General features: G+C 46.9%; 1 protein-coding gene across 1 annotated transcript in view; it reads left to right on the top strand.

Moving 5' to 3' along the window:
• Positions 1–15,592, top strand: part of LOC146860928 (uncharacterized) — a 60,923-nt gene extending 45,331 nt beyond the window's left edge. The window contains exons 22-34 of the mRNA XM_085646192.1: positions 1,116–1,254; positions 1,346–1,453; positions 2,374–2,553; positions 2,819–3,058; positions 3,366–3,522; positions 4,661–4,789; positions 5,482–5,626; positions 8,235–8,278; positions 8,380–8,580; positions 9,316–11,679; positions 11,791–13,380; positions 13,669–15,325; positions 15,481–15,592. Of these exons, the coding sequence (XP_085502318.1) occupies positions 1,116–1,254; positions 1,346–1,453; positions 2,374–2,553; positions 2,819–3,058; positions 3,366–3,522; positions 4,661–4,789; positions 5,482–5,626; positions 8,235–8,278; positions 8,380–8,580; positions 9,316–11,679; positions 11,791–13,380; positions 13,669–15,325; positions 15,481–15,592 (7,066 nt within the window). The remainder of the gene's footprint in view (positions 1–1,115; positions 1,255–1,345; positions 1,454–2,373; positions 2,554–2,818; positions 3,059–3,365; positions 3,523–4,660; positions 4,790–5,481; positions 5,627–8,234; positions 8,279–8,379; positions 8,581–9,315; positions 11,680–11,790; positions 13,381–13,668; positions 15,326–15,480) is intronic.
• The last annotated feature ends 211 nt before the right edge of the window (positions 15,593–15,803 follow it).

Raw genomic sequence — 15,803 nt, 5'->3', positions numbered from 1 at the left:
TTTGTACAAGGTGCAAGCCCTTTCCATGTCATATGAGGATAATGAAGAAAGAAACACATCTAAATATATGCACTCTGTCCCCTCTCGTTGCCTGTGTCTGCTTCACTTGAGTAAGCCCTCATTGCTACACACGCTGCGATCAAGGGCCACCTGGAGCAAGAAGTGACCAGGATGAGACTCATAGGCACTGGAGCTGAGGCCAGTGCTTAATCAGAATATTCCACTTCAAAGAGCTAAAAAGAGATGGGAAGGATGGTGTTGTAATTAGACAACTGAGGTAGCGAATAAGGTTTAAATGTTGAAGTGTGCCTCAGTGTTTGATACATTTGAAACAGTATTTTGAACTAAAGAGACTAGTTACCTAATGGCAGGTGTGTCAATCTGCTGCATCTAGAAAATAACTCTGAGGGGCATATTTACAAGCCCCTAATGCCGCTAGAGCATCACTTTTTCTGACGCTCCGGTGGCTTTTCTCCATACCCCAGATTTACATGGTGGCTTTAAGCCACCTAACATGGCTTAATGCCACCTTGTACATATGCCCCTTTCCGCAGTATTCCGCTGCTGCAAAGGGGCAGGCGATGGGTGTTGCAGTGGGAATTCCACTGCAACACCCATTGCTTCTTGACGCCGCTCCATATTTACAACGATGTGGAAGCGCCAAAAACTTAGGCCAGGTAAAACCTGGTCTTAGGATGGCGATACGAAGAGAAATTAATAATTTCTCCTCGTATTTTGCTCTTTCAATGTGTTCTGTTCTCTGGAGCACACATAGAAATGGTAAATCACCTGTAAAGACTGTTAATGTGCAGAATGTTTATGTGATTTTTTGAGCTAGGCAGCTTTTTTAGTGCCAGCGCTAGGTGAAACGCAGGGGTGCACAGTTTTTTGTAAATACGGTGCATCCCTGCATTTTGAAAATGTCTGAATGCGGCAATTCCAAATTTGGCATTACATCACACTCTGACATTTTCTTGTAAATATCTCCCTGCATTTCAAGCTGCGTCCAAGAGCGCTAAAGCATGGGGCATGGAATGTGTTTTGCGGGCATGAGAAGGGTGCACTTGTTCGACTGCACTGCTTCATTGATTGATGAGAGGATTTCTTGCTAACAGCACCTGCAAGAACCGGAAGTGGCAATGCACTGACAAACCTTGCTTCGGCACCTGCACTGTGTACGGCGATGGACATTACATCACGTTCGACAGCAAGCGCTTCAGCTTCAACGGGGACTGTCAATACACCCTGGCTCAGGTATTTATGAAGTATTCTAATAAGGCCCCTTCTCGCAGCCTGCCACCTGCTGAGGATCATTGCAAATCAATACCAATATCCTTCTCCTCAGGACTACTGTGGCAACAGCACTGCTGGCACCTTCCGAGTGATCACCGAGAACATCCCCTGCGGCACTACTGGCACCACCTGCTCCAAATCCATTCGGCTCTTCCTCGGGGTGAGTAGCGCGTACTGCGTATGAATGGAAATGTCTGGATGTCGGATGGAGCTCTAGCTGGAAACTAAAGCCACATATCGCTCTAGCATCACCACAATAAATACACACTTGATTAAATTGTGTGGTTGAAGATGTGAAAAGGATCTGTTCCCTGTTGCTTCAAAGAGTTGCAATTGCTCTGAATGAATTGATTAACCCACATGTGTTCTGTCTAGGAAAGGGTTTCTTCCATGATGCCTCTGTTAAGAATATGACTGATCATGACGTTGAGTGCACCAGTGTTTGTTGCTCAGCGTCTTGGATTTACAGCAATTCCCATCTGTTGGAAGACCAGGGATCTTTGCATAATGCTTCAGTAACGTCAGCACAGCTGCCCTTGTCCACATTTCTGCAAGCCACCCTCAATCCTCTAAGTACTGACATCCTTCCGTACGTTTTAGCGTGGAGGCCGAGGAGTGAACAGCCATTAAATCTGAGGATCTTTCTCATTGCTTAGAGAGCCAGCACAATGGACATTATTGAGGCTGAGCCTGAAGTCTGAGCTACCCCTCTTAGCCATAGAAGTGAGATACAGAACCTTGATTGGGCACGGAAATTGAAAGCTACACTGCCAGCTCTCATTCACTTTCTCATTTGGGCACGAATGGAGTGCCAGGTTTCATGCACTGAAAATTGACATCCTCCATTAATAGTCATTCAAGGACTCTGATTGTTCATTGGATAGATATAGATGAGTCAAACGTGCATTCTGGCAAATAGCTTAAGTCCAACAGCATACTCCACACTATTGCATATGTTAACAGGTGAAACACAGAGATGGAGTAGTTTACTGCTAAAGCCACACACTCATTGGTCGTCAGTGCAAACTGAGATTGTTTTTTGACCTGCCTATCACCTAATTGAGCCTGTGTCTTTTCCAGGGCAATGAACTGATCCTGCATGAGGAACACATCGATGTGGTGCAAAGGGACAGCACGGTGGAGATGCCTTACAACGTCCGCTCCACGGGCATCTACATGGTGATTGAGACAAAGCATGGAATGGCCCTCATGTGGGACAAGAAGACCAGCATGTTCCTCAAGCTCAGTTCAAAATTTAAGGTGCGGAGTTAATCAAAGGACACTACATGTGTTCGGAGGACACAATAATCCCTTCAGTAGCTTAATACCTCCAAGGGTTTAGGTTAAATGGTTTTTCTAACTTCCCTTCCCCACGAAAAAGCAACAGTCTCTGTGACTGCAATGTTGTGCCTTGGGGCATTGGATTGGGTATGGCACAAACCTCCCTGCAAGCCTTTTTTTCTTTGATTTGTTAATGATTGTGATGAAAGACTAATAACCTACACTTGTTTGGCTCTTTACACAGGGCACGGTTTGTGGTCTCTGTGGCAACTTTGATTCGAATGGTATCAATGACTTCACTACCAGAAGCCAGTCTGTGGTTGGCGATGTACTTGAATTCGGGAACAGCTGGAAAGCCAATCCCACCTGCCCAGATGCCTTGGAAGCCAAGGACGCTTATACTGCCAACCCGTACAGAAAAGCTTGGTCCCAGAAGCAGTGCAGCATCATCAAAAGCGACGCATTCTCAACATGTCACTCACAGGTAACGCTGTCCGGTTCTTGAGAGACAATTATGCTTGGCGTATCAAGTCACAACCCCCTTTATGTATAATAAAAACGTTACCACTGAAACCATCCACCAAGCTGAAGGATTTCTAGTGATCTGATAACACACATTGACTCCCCTACCAGGTTGGTGTGTTTGTAACCACACTATTATCTCTATCTGCGATACCATAGCACAACTCTTCTTAGAAGTTTTTTACTTTCTCTGCTACTCAGAAAGTTTAGATAGGGTGTACGCATTGTATCCTCCCATTCCCAGTTCTTGTGTTTCTTTCTAATCACAGGTTGACCCAAGCAAATACTACGAGGCCTGTGTGACTGATTCCTGTGCTTGCGACACAGGAGGAGATTGTGAGTGCTTCTGTACGGCTGTTGCCGCTTACGCTCAGGCCTGCAGTGAGGTTGGAGTTTGCATCCACTGGAGAACGCCAAATATATGCCGTACGTATACATGGACAGAACATGCAATTGAAAAACATCAGAGCTAGAGAAGTTGCAGCATAAATCATTGAGAGAGAGAGATAATGTTGCTTACATTGAGAGAAATGTTAAGATGTATTGGAGAAAAATGTGTTGCATTCAATGGCACTTTCCAGAAAAAAAGAAACATTTTTTTTTAGTTTTCATATACATGTGTGTCAATTGAGACTAGACATTGCACAAGATCTCTACAGTTCACATTAATTTTACATTTAGATTGTACAATAATGAAATCGGACCACCAACTCCTAATTACCCAGGGTTTACTGATGTCATGAGATTGGATAATCTGTCTGTCTGTCTGTCTATCTTGACAGGACTGCTGTTATAGCAGTTGCTGTTAAGGTACAAAAGGTTTGGTGGACAGCTGCTGGTGGTTTTTACAGCAGTCTACAAAACTTTAACAAAAAAAATTCCCATTGTTTGTTATTGAAAAACACAAAAACTAATAACCTGCACACCCGGCCTTTTTCTCTCGATATGGGGTTCATCTTTTGTTTATTTCTGTCCTTCCCTGCCTGGTTTTACCTGGCAAGGAAGGAGAAAAAAAAGGACATCACATCATACACCCTAAAAAGGGTGGGAGGCCATCAGTTTGACAGATAGGGAACCATATCGCGAGCACCCTGTTTGGAAAACTGTAACTCAACTCCTAGGTTACTAGAATACTCAGATTATAAATCCATTTTGAGTATTTTTGGTGAAGTCTTTAAAGTTTGCTTCCAGGGAAACGCCAGCCAGGGATCTAAGTCTTAGCACCAACTAGTGTTAACCAGGTAGCTTATCCCTCAGTAACCAGACATGAATTGGGTCACATTTGCATATAGCAATGGAGAATGTACAAAGGAAGATGTTCAGATGGGATCGGCTAATGCAAGGAGATACTGTAAGACAAAATCAGGCAAACTATGGATGCCGAACTTGCTAAAACATTCACCCCGCTCCCTCGTGTACATTGTGCCTGTCAGGCCTTTGCTAGTCTGTGCCCTCGCAGCAGCATCAAGTTGCATGTATCTTGCCATATACAGCTCAAAAAACATTGTTGAAATAGCAAAATACATAAAAGACAAGAGGTGCTCCATTGTCTTTCTCTCTGCAGCTCTGTTCTGCGACTTCTACAACCCAGATGGGGACTGTGAGTGGCACTACAAACCATGCGGTGCCCCATGCATGAAGACCTGCACCAACCCTGGTGGAAAATGCCTTTATGAGTTGCCCGGCTTGGAAGGTATGGGAGAAACAAACTAGACTTTTTCCATTTTCTGCTCTGTTTTCAGCAGCTATGATCATTTGAAACAGTCCATACTGGACAGTAGAGACGTAGTCAGGATGCAAAGGAGAGAAGTTTGTAAGTTGTCTTCCCAAACTAGGCTTGTGCTGGGGTTCAAAGCTAAGAGCCCTGCCATGGTCGGACTCCAGAACAGAGACTATGGTGTGTGGAGGCCCAACATATTGACAGGGGAAATCTGTGGGCAGGTAGAGCTTTTTTCCTTAGATATGTCAGCGACAATATTCGTTCTCTCCAACCATTCTAAAGTCTAAATACTGTTGATCATGGGGGAAAGGTATATGGAGTTCCACCATGAAAGCTTCAGCCGGTTACCCTGGCACATTCCTGTCCGTTCTTAGCTCTTCTTTGAGGTACCAAATTGTTTTTAAATCTCTCATTTGTCCAGATGCCAGTTCAAATCTGATTTATACCGCCAGGGATGCTTACAAGCAAGGAGCAAGAAAGATGGCTAAAATTTCAGTTCCTCCAATAACAGCCTTTCAAAAATGAGACAACATTGCAGTATGAAGGCCATCCTCCCTGCCAGCTCGACTCTGGGTTTCGAAAAAAATTGAAAGCTATGTTTTTTCCATCTCACCGTTCCCTTGTGTTTTCATTCTTTTCATCTGTTGTCTTCTGAAAATCTTTAGGTTGCTACCCCAGCTGCCCAGAGGACCGACCCTACTTCGATGAGCAGAACATGGCCTGCACTGCTAACTGTGGTTGCTATGACAATCATGGCAACCTCTACAGACCTGGGTCCAAGATCCCCAGTGTGGAAAACTGCATGTCTTGGTAAGGGGGAATGAGTAACACGGCAATTATATTGTATGTGACCTCCTGGATAAGTAGTTGATGGCTTCTTTTATTTCCTCGTCGGTAATCATCATTGTTGGAAATTGCCCTTTTTGCAGGGTCATCCCTAAGCTTTTTGCCTTCCTCCTGGATTTGTTCTAACCTATTTTTGTTGGTTTTATGACTCTGGGCTATTTACCACTGCTGATCAGTGCTAAAGTGCATTTGCTCTCCCTTAGTAAATATGACATGTGAATTGGTATATCCATGATTGGCTTATTTGGTTTGCCTTTTAGTCCCTAGTAGCATGGTCTGTGTGTGCCCAGGGCTGGTAAACCAAATGCTGCTGGTGGGCCTGCAGCGCTGGTTTGCGCCACCCACAGAAGCAGCTTGTAAAGTGTGTCACTTCCCAGCCCCTGAACCTTCCCTTGGCATCATGTGTCCCCCCATGGTAGGGTGCATTGTATGTGTAAGATAGGACATGCCCTGCTGTGTGTAGCATGTCCTGGTAGTGAATTACACCCAATTTTGTTTTTTCACTACTGTAAGGCTACCTGTTCTCCATAGGCCAGAATGGGCAGTTTGACTATTACATTCTATAGTCCTAACTGACCCAAAGAACATGGTAGAAACACGAATTTAGTATGGCTGAGCTCAGAATATTAAAATACATCTTTTAGTGAAGTTTATTTTTATATTCTGTGTTTGAAAATACCACTTTTAGAAAGTAGGTATTTTCTTGCCTAAGCCTTCCAGTGTGCTCTGCTGTTATGTGTATTGGCTGTCTGGTTTTGGAGTGACAGGGCTGGGGAATTCCAGGAGACAGGGTGAGTTGTCCCAGTGGTGAATAGAGAGATCTGCATCTAGATGGGTGGGAGGAGTTGCACCTGGGACCTGAATAGGGCTGTGGCTTCCCTCCACAATGCTGGCTCCACCTCCTGTGGTGCATCTGATGTCTCTGCCCTGCACTCTGAAAGGAAGGATGTAGCCTGGTAAACAAAGTGCTCCAGGACTGGGGAGAAATGGTTCTGGCTGGGTTCAGTGGCTTGTAGCTTCTGAGAACAAAGACTTTTGGGGTATAAATATCTGTGCTAAAACCCCTACAATTTGTATTGCTCCTGGACAACAAGAGGAACCTCTGTCCGTGTAACTGAAGAAATCTGCAGGAGAGGAGTGTCCTTGTGCTTGTGTGTTGTTTCTTGGACTGGCCTGCAGTGGTTACTACTGGACTTGGAAGAAGAGGAAAAGGACTTTGAAGGAACTTTTATTTTATCTTGCTACAGCAATCACCCAAGGTCTAGAAGAGAGCTAGCCTCCTGCTGGAGTATCAGGCACATCAGACTCCACCACCAGCCTCCTGTTTCTTCCCAGCGAGGATTTCTATCTGCAGGTGAGGCTCCTGTGAGTACCAGGGCCTCTAGTTCTACTGCAGAGAAGAGAGTGCTGAAAATCGTCGCTAACGCCCGTTTGCGAGCCGCCGCAGCTGAAGAGCGTAAGGAAAATCATCGGGCTGCTGCCGCTGAGTGCTCGCTACCGGAGATCATCACATCACACGGCTGCCAAATGCTCGATAACCCAAAGATTATCGTATCGCATGTTTGCGGGCCTCCAAGTGCTCGCTAACCAAAGATCATCGCATCGATTTCATCGCTTTATGACATCGCAGCGTGGACACCGAGCGTTCGCCATTTTCATCGCATCGCATCAGGATCGTCGCTCCCTCGCGGGGCGCCATTTCTTTTCATCGCAACAAGATCGCACACGCAACAGGCTCTGCGCATCATCCTCCCTTCGCGGCAAGGATTTCAACGCATCGCCGGCTTAGCGTGGAGAAGTTTGTCGCTTTGTCCTGCACACAGATCAGCGCATCATCCTCCCTTGCGGCAAGGATTCAACGCATCGCTGGTCACGCGTGAGAAAATCATCGCTACAACTTCTTAGCGACATTTTGGTTGCTTTGCTACAGAATCCAGGTATTTTGTGAGTAAAAGGGTCGCAGAGACCACTGCTTTAAACTGAACTCCTCTTTGCATAGTTTGAACTATTTTTACAGCATTTCAAGATTAATCCTATTTTTCAGTATTGTGGCTTTTTCCTGTTATTGGTCTTGTGTTAAATCTATATATAAAGATACTTATTTTTTATAACTACTTGTGTGGTGTCCCTTTGTAGTGTTCTTACTGTGTTACTGTGTATGGTCAAAAATGCTTCACACATTGCCTCTGAGATAAGCCTAGCTGCTCATGCTATGTTACCACAGGGTTGAGCAGGGGTTATCAAAGGGTGTAGCCCGCTTACTCTGACTTAGGAAGAAGGGTCCCTACTTGGACAGTGGCCAGCCATTGCCAACTAGAGACCCCCATTTCTAACAATCATAATTTTTGGTTTTCCTGCCTAGTGATAGCCCTCTCGTTGGGTCTTTGGGACCTATGCTTGAATTCTGAGATGGAGGGAAAATAATACCTCTGCATGTTTACTTGTTTGATTAAAATGTGTATGCGTTTGCGTGTGTGGCTGCTAGCAACAAAATTACATTTTTTGCTTGAAAAGTAACAAAGCATGAACATTTGTGAGGCTTGTAACTCATGTCTACCTTCTCTCCAACTAGCACGTGCATTGGCAATGACATGAAATGCAACTACGACCTTACAGGTAAGAGGACAAGGGTCGCATGCGCAGTATAGTTTTTTTTGCTACTGCACTGGACTTCCTAGAAATGTGAATATTCTCTGACTACATGCTTGGTTTTTCAGCCTGTTTTTGTTCTTACGATGGCAAGAAGTACAAGTATGGTGAAGAAATCTACCGAACAGGAGATAACCTGGGAGGCTGTTTTTTAGCAACCTGTGCAGCCAATGGCACAATCAACCGTCAGATTACAGAATGCTCAACCGCAGCACCCACCACAGCCTTCACCTTCACCACTGGCATGGCCACTTCCTCGCACACCAGCGGTAGGTTATTTGTGTTCTCTCTGATAAAATTGCTCCTGTGGTCAGGGTATTTAGATTTCCTTTAGTCATTGGTGGGATCAGTGGGTAGGACCAGTAATAGAGCTGGATGGCCCTATGGAGGTGTTCATGGCAGTGGTTTGGCACAGAGACTGTTATTTCTGAGTAATTTCCTGCTTTGGCACCAGTAAACTTTAAGATGCCATTCTCTTGCTTACTTTAGCATTGCAGGCGCTGTTTGGTTTCAAGATTCCCCCTTCTTATCAGAGGGCAGTCATTCTGTAGCAAAGGTTGTGTGACTTCCTATGAGCAGGCACCATCAGTACCAGAATCATTGTGCCTACTGGAGCTACCCGACTCAATATTTGTGGGTCACTGCAGAGACACCAACTATTAAACGTGGGAGTGAGATGGATAGCTTTTTATTCTATAGAACTTGAGGAAAATTGCGAATAGTTGAGGCAATGTAGTTACTTTGGTACTGCAGCTGCACTTGAATCCTGCAGCAAGTGGGAAAAATAACACTACAATGTATTCCAACTTGAATTTTTCATTAAGATTTTTAATTATCAGTATTTTATGCCAATTGACTTACTCATGCAAAGGGTTGGATTCAACTAGTTTTCTCAATTATTGTACAGTGCCATGTAAAGTTCTGGCATAAAGGACATGTGATTCTTTTTCTCAATGAGTAAAATAATAGGTAATATTGTTTGTCTTTTTCTCTGCCCATCGCAGCACCACCCACTCCTACCGTCTGTGTCCATGAGGTGTGCAGCTGGACTGAATGGCTTGATCATAGTTACCCTCGGTCAGGACCTGATGATGGAGACTATGAGACATTAGAGTTAATGGAAGAAAAGGGGGAGAAGGTTTGTAAAACGCCAAAAGAAGTCCGCTGTCGAGCTGCAGATTTTCCAGATTCCTCTTTGGAAGAAGTCGGTCAGGTAGTGGAATGCACCCCTCACACTGGACTTAAGTGCAATAACAAAGATCAGACACCCGCACCCAAGTGCTACAATTACCAGGTCAGCTTTTTATGTTGTTCCTATGTGCCTTGTGGTTCTACGCCTTCATCAACGACCAGTTCTGCCACAGAACCAACCACAACCACAGAAACTACAGGGGCCCCATCAACACCTACAGGCACAGAACCAACTACAACTACTACTAGTACAACCTCAATTGTTACTGAAACAACCACACCTCCATCTACAACTTCAGAAACTACCACAATCACAGAATCAACCACTACTCCCTCCACAACCACTGTGTCAGAAATGACATCTCCACCAGCAACTGTCTGTGAACCAATTTGCAAATGGTCGGATTGGTTTGATGAGAAGGAACCTTCCTCAGATCCTGATGATGGTGACAGTGAAACGTTTGAAAATATAATAGCATCAGGAAAGACAGTTTGTACAAAATCAGAGAAAATAAGCAATATAGAGTGTAGGGCTGTAAACTTTCCCGAAAAAGACATTGCTGCACTTGGGCAAAATGTAAAGTGTGATTTAACAACTGGGCTGGTGTGTAATAATGCTGACCAGACTGAAGAGGGGTATGCGAGAAAGTGTTATAACTATAAGATGAGAGTGCTATGCTGTGACACCACTCACTGTGCCACAACAGCAGTATCCACAACAGGGAGGCCAACCACAGAAACAAGGGCCCCATCAACATCAGCTGTTATAGAAACTACCACTGGCACTGTACCAACAATTACCACTGGTACTAAAGAGACACCATCAACACCTGTCACAGAACACACAACAACTACAGGTACGACAGGAATGCCATCAACACCTGGCATTGAACCAACTTCAAGCGCTGGCACTAGAGGGACACCAACAACAACAGAAAAACAACCAACAACAACCACTGGTGTGACAGGGAGACCATCAACACCTGGCACTGAACCAACTACAACCACTGGTACGACAGGGTCACCATCAACACCTGTCACTGAACCAACTACAACCACTGGTATGACAGGAACACCACCGACTCCTGGCACTGAACCAACAACCACCATTGGTACAACAGGTGCACCATCAACACAAGGGACAGAACCAACTACAACTACTGGCACAACAGGAGTACCACCAACACCTGGCACAGAAACAACCACGACCATTGACACTAAAGGAACACCATCAACCCCAGGTACAGAAACAACCACGACCACTGGCACTACAGGGACACCATCGACACCAGGCACAGAACCAACTACAAGCACTGGCACTCCAGAGACACCATCAACTTCTGGCACAGAACCAACCACAACCACTGGTACCACAGGAACACCATCCACACCTGGCACTGAATCAACCACAACCATTGGTACCACAGGGACTCCAACACCAGTCACAGAACACACTACAAACACTGGTACAACAGGGACACCATTGATCCCGGGCACAGAGCCAACCACGACCACTAATACCACTGGAACATCATCAACACCTGGCACAGAATCAACCGCGACCACTGGCACTACAGAGACACCATCAACACCTGGCACCGAACACACTACAATAATGGGTACTACGGGAACACCATCAACACCTGGCACAGAACAAACCACACCCACTGGTACCACAGGAACACCATCAACACCAAGCACTGAACCAACTACAACTATTGGTACCACAGGGTTTCCAAAACCAGGCACAGAACCCACTACAACCACTGGTACAACAGGGACACCATTGATCCCAGGCACAGAGTCAACCACGACCACTGGTACAACCGGCACATCATCGACACCTGGCACAAAACCAACTACAACTACTGGTAAAACAGAGTCACCAACAACATCTGTCACAGAACTAACCACAACCACTGGTACCACTGGAGCACCATCAACACCGGGGACAGAGTCAGCCACGACCATAGGTACTACAGGGGCTCTGTCAACTTCAGGCACAGAACCCACTACAAGCACTGGTACAACAGGAACACTATCGACACCTGGCACAGAACCAACCACAACCACTGGTACCGCAGGAACACCATCGACACCGGGGACTGAATCTACCACAACCATTGATACTACAGGGGCTCCATCAACTTCAGGCACAGAACCCACTACAAGCACTGGTACAACAGGAACACCATCAACACCTGGCACAGAACCAACCACAACCACTGGTACCACAGGAACACCATCAACACCGGGGACTGAATCAACCACAACCATTGGTACTACAGGGTCTCCGACAACTTCAGGCACAGAACCCACTACAACCACTGGGTCAACAGGAACACCATGGACACCTGGCACAGAACCAACCACATCCACTGGTACCACTGGAGCACCATCAACTCCTGGCACTGAACCCACAACAACCGCTGGTACTACAGGAACCCCACCAACACCTGAGACTGAGTCAACCACGACCATTGGTACTACAGAGGCTCCGTCAACTTCAGGCACAGAACTCACTACAACCACTGGTACCACTGGAGCACCATCAACACCGGGGACAGAGTCAGCCACGACCCTTGGTACTACAGGGGCTCCATCAACTTCAGGCACAGAACCCACTACAAGCACTGGTACAACAGGAACACCATCGACACCTGGCACAGAACCAACCACAACCACTGGCACCACAGGAACACAATCGATACCAGGCACTGAAGCAACCACAAGCACTAGTACAACAGGAACACCATCGACACCTGGCACAGAACCAAACAAAACCACTGGTACCACAGGAACTCCATCAACACCCGGTACAGAACCAACCACAACCACTGGCACTACAAGGATACCATCAACACCAGGCACAGAACCAAGTACAACCACCGGCACTCCAGGGACACCATCAACATCTGGCACAGAACCAACCACAACCACTGGTACCACAGGAACACCATCCACACCTGGCACTGAATCAACCACGACCATTGGTACCACAGGGACTCCAACACCAGGCACAGAACCCACTACAACCACTGGTACAACAGGGACGCCATTGATCCCAGGCACAGAGTCAACCACGACCACTGGTACCACTGGCACATCATCGACACCTGGCACAGAACCAACCACTGACACTACAGAGACACCATCAACACCTGGCACAGAACACACTACGACCACGGGTAAAACAGAGACACCAACAACATCTGTCACAGAACCAACCACATCCACTGGTACCACTGGAGCACCATCAACTCCTGGCACTGAACCCACAACAACCACTGGTACTACAGGAACCCCACCAACACCTGGGACTGAGTCAACCACGACCATTGGTACTACAGAGGCTCCGTCAACTTCAGGCACAGAACTCACTACAACCACTGGTACCACTGGAGCACCATCAACACCGGGGACAGAGTCAGCCACGACCATTGGTACTACAGGGGCTCCATCAACTTCAGGCACAGAACCCACTACAAGCACTGGTACAACAGGAACCCCATCGACACCTGGCACAGAACCAAACACAACCACTGGTACCACAGGAACACCATCAACACCGTGGACTGAATCAACCACAACCATTGGTACTACAGGGCCTCTGCCAACTTCAGGCACAGAACCCAGTACAACCACTGGGTCAACAGGAACACCATTGACACCTGGCACAGAACCAACCACAACCACTGGTACCACAGGAACACCATCGACACCGGGGACTGAATCTACCACAACCATTGGTACTACAGGGGCTCCATCAACTTCAGGCACAGAACCCACTACAACCACCAGTACAACAGGAACACCATCGACACCTGGCAGAGAACCAACCACAACCACTGGTACCACAGGAACACCATCGATACCAGGTACTGAAGCAACCACAAGCACTGGTACAACAGGAACACCATCGACACCTGGCACAGAACCAAACAAAACCACCGGTACCACAGGAACACCATCAACACCAGGTACAGAACCAACCACAACCACTGGCACTACAAGGACACCATTGACACCAGGCACAGAACCAAGTACAACCACCGGCACTCCAGGGACACCATCAACATCTGGCCCAGAACCAACCACAACCACTGGTACCACAGGAACACCATCCACACCTGGCACTGAATCAACCACAACCATTGGTACCACAGGGACTCCAACACCAGGCAAAGAACCCACTACAACCACTGGTACAGCAGGGACACCATTGATCCCGGGCACAGAGTCAACCACGACCACTGGTACCACTGGCACATCATCGACACCTGGCACAGAACCAACCACTGGCACTACAGAGACACCATCAACACCTGGCACAGAACACACTACAACCACTGGTAAAACAGAGACACCAACAACATCTGTCACAGAACCAATCACATCCACTGGTACCACTGGAGCACCATCAACTCCTGGCACTGAACCCACAACAACCACTGGTACTACAGGAACCCCACCAACACCGGGAACTGAGTCAACCACGACCATTGGTACTACAGAGGCTCCGTCAACTTCAGGTACAGAACTCACTACAACCACTGGTACCACAGGAACACCATCGACACCGGGGACTGAATCAACCACGACCATTGGTACTACAGGGGCTCTGCCAACTTCAGGCACAGAACCCACTACAACCACTGGTACAACAGGAACACCATCAACACCTGGCACAGAACCAACCACAACCACTGGTACCACAGGAACACCATCGACACCAGGCACTGAAGCAACCACAAGCTCTGGTACAACAGGAACACCATCGACACCTGGCACAGAACCAACCACAACCACTGGTACCACAGGAACACCATCAACACCAGGTACAGAACCAACCACTGGCACTACAGGAACACCATCGACACCTGGCACAGAACCAACCACAACCACTGGTACCACAGGAACACCATCAACACCAGGTACAGAACCAACCACTGGCACTACAGGAACACCATCGACACCAGGCACAGAACCAACTACAACCACTGGCACTCCAGGGACACCATCAACATCTGGCACAGAACCAACCACAACAACTGGTACCACAGGAACGCCATCTACACCTGGCACTGAATCAACCACGACCATTGGTACCACAGGGACTCCAACACCAGGCAGAGAACCAACTACAACCAGTGCCACTCCAGGGACACCATCAACATCTGGCACAGAACCAACCACACCCACTGGCACCTCTGAAACACAATCAACACCTGTTACAGAGACAACCACTGGCACTACAGAAACACCATCAACACCTGGCATAGAACCAACCACGACCACTGGCACTACAAAAAAACCATCAACACCTGGAACGGAAACATCTACGACCACTGGTAGTACAGGGACAGAATCTAAACCTGGTACAGAACCACCCACAACCTCTGGTACTACGGGGACACCATTAACACCTACTACAAAGCCAACCACAACCACGACCACTGGTAGCACAGGGTCCTCATTGACACCTGGTACAGAACCTAGCACAAACATTGGTACCACAATTGTTAAAGGGACAACCACTTCAGGATCTACTACGTCCGAAACCACCACTGTCTCTACCACTACACCTTCATCAGCTGCTGTTACAGAAACTACTTTCCGATCGGTAACTGCTTGTGAACCACTTTGTAAATGGTCTGATTGGTATGATGATAAGGAGCCATCCTCAGAACCTGATGATGGTGACAGTGAAAAGTTTGAAAATATAATAGCATCCGGAAAAACTATTTGTGCAAAATCAGAGAAAATAAGTGATATTGAGTGTCGGGCTGTAAACTTTCCCGAAAAGGACATTGCTGAAACTGGGCAAATTGTAAAGTGTAATGTAACAACTGGGCTGGTGTGTAATAATGCTGACCAGACTGGAGAGGAGGATGTGAAGAAGTGTTATAACTATAAGATGAGAGTTCTATGCTGTGATACCACACACTGTGCAACAACAACTGCAACCACAACCACAGAAACAACTGCCCCACCAACATCAGCTGTCACAGAAACAGCCACAGCAACAACTGGTGCTACAGGAGCACCATCAACGCCCATTGGCACAACACCCACAACTACCACCAGTAGCACAATGCCATCAACAGAGGAAACAACATCAATTGTTACACAATCAACTACTACTCCTTCCACAGCTACGGAGACAAGTACAGCAGAGACCACCACAAAATCTCCTGTCACATCTCTGGAATCTACAGCAACACCTACCACCTCTATTCGCACAACTTCCTCTCCAACCCCCACCACAGAAACGTCCACGTCAACAACTACTTCTGTTACA

Source organism: Triturus cristatus, chromosome 3_1, assembly GCF_964204655.1.
Source record: "Triturus cristatus chromosome 3_1, aTriCri1.1, whole genome shotgun sequence".
NCBI lineage: Eukaryota > Metazoa > Chordata > Amphibia > Caudata > Salamandridae > Triturus > Triturus cristatus.
This window is presented reverse-complemented; position numbering and strand designations above follow the sequence as displayed.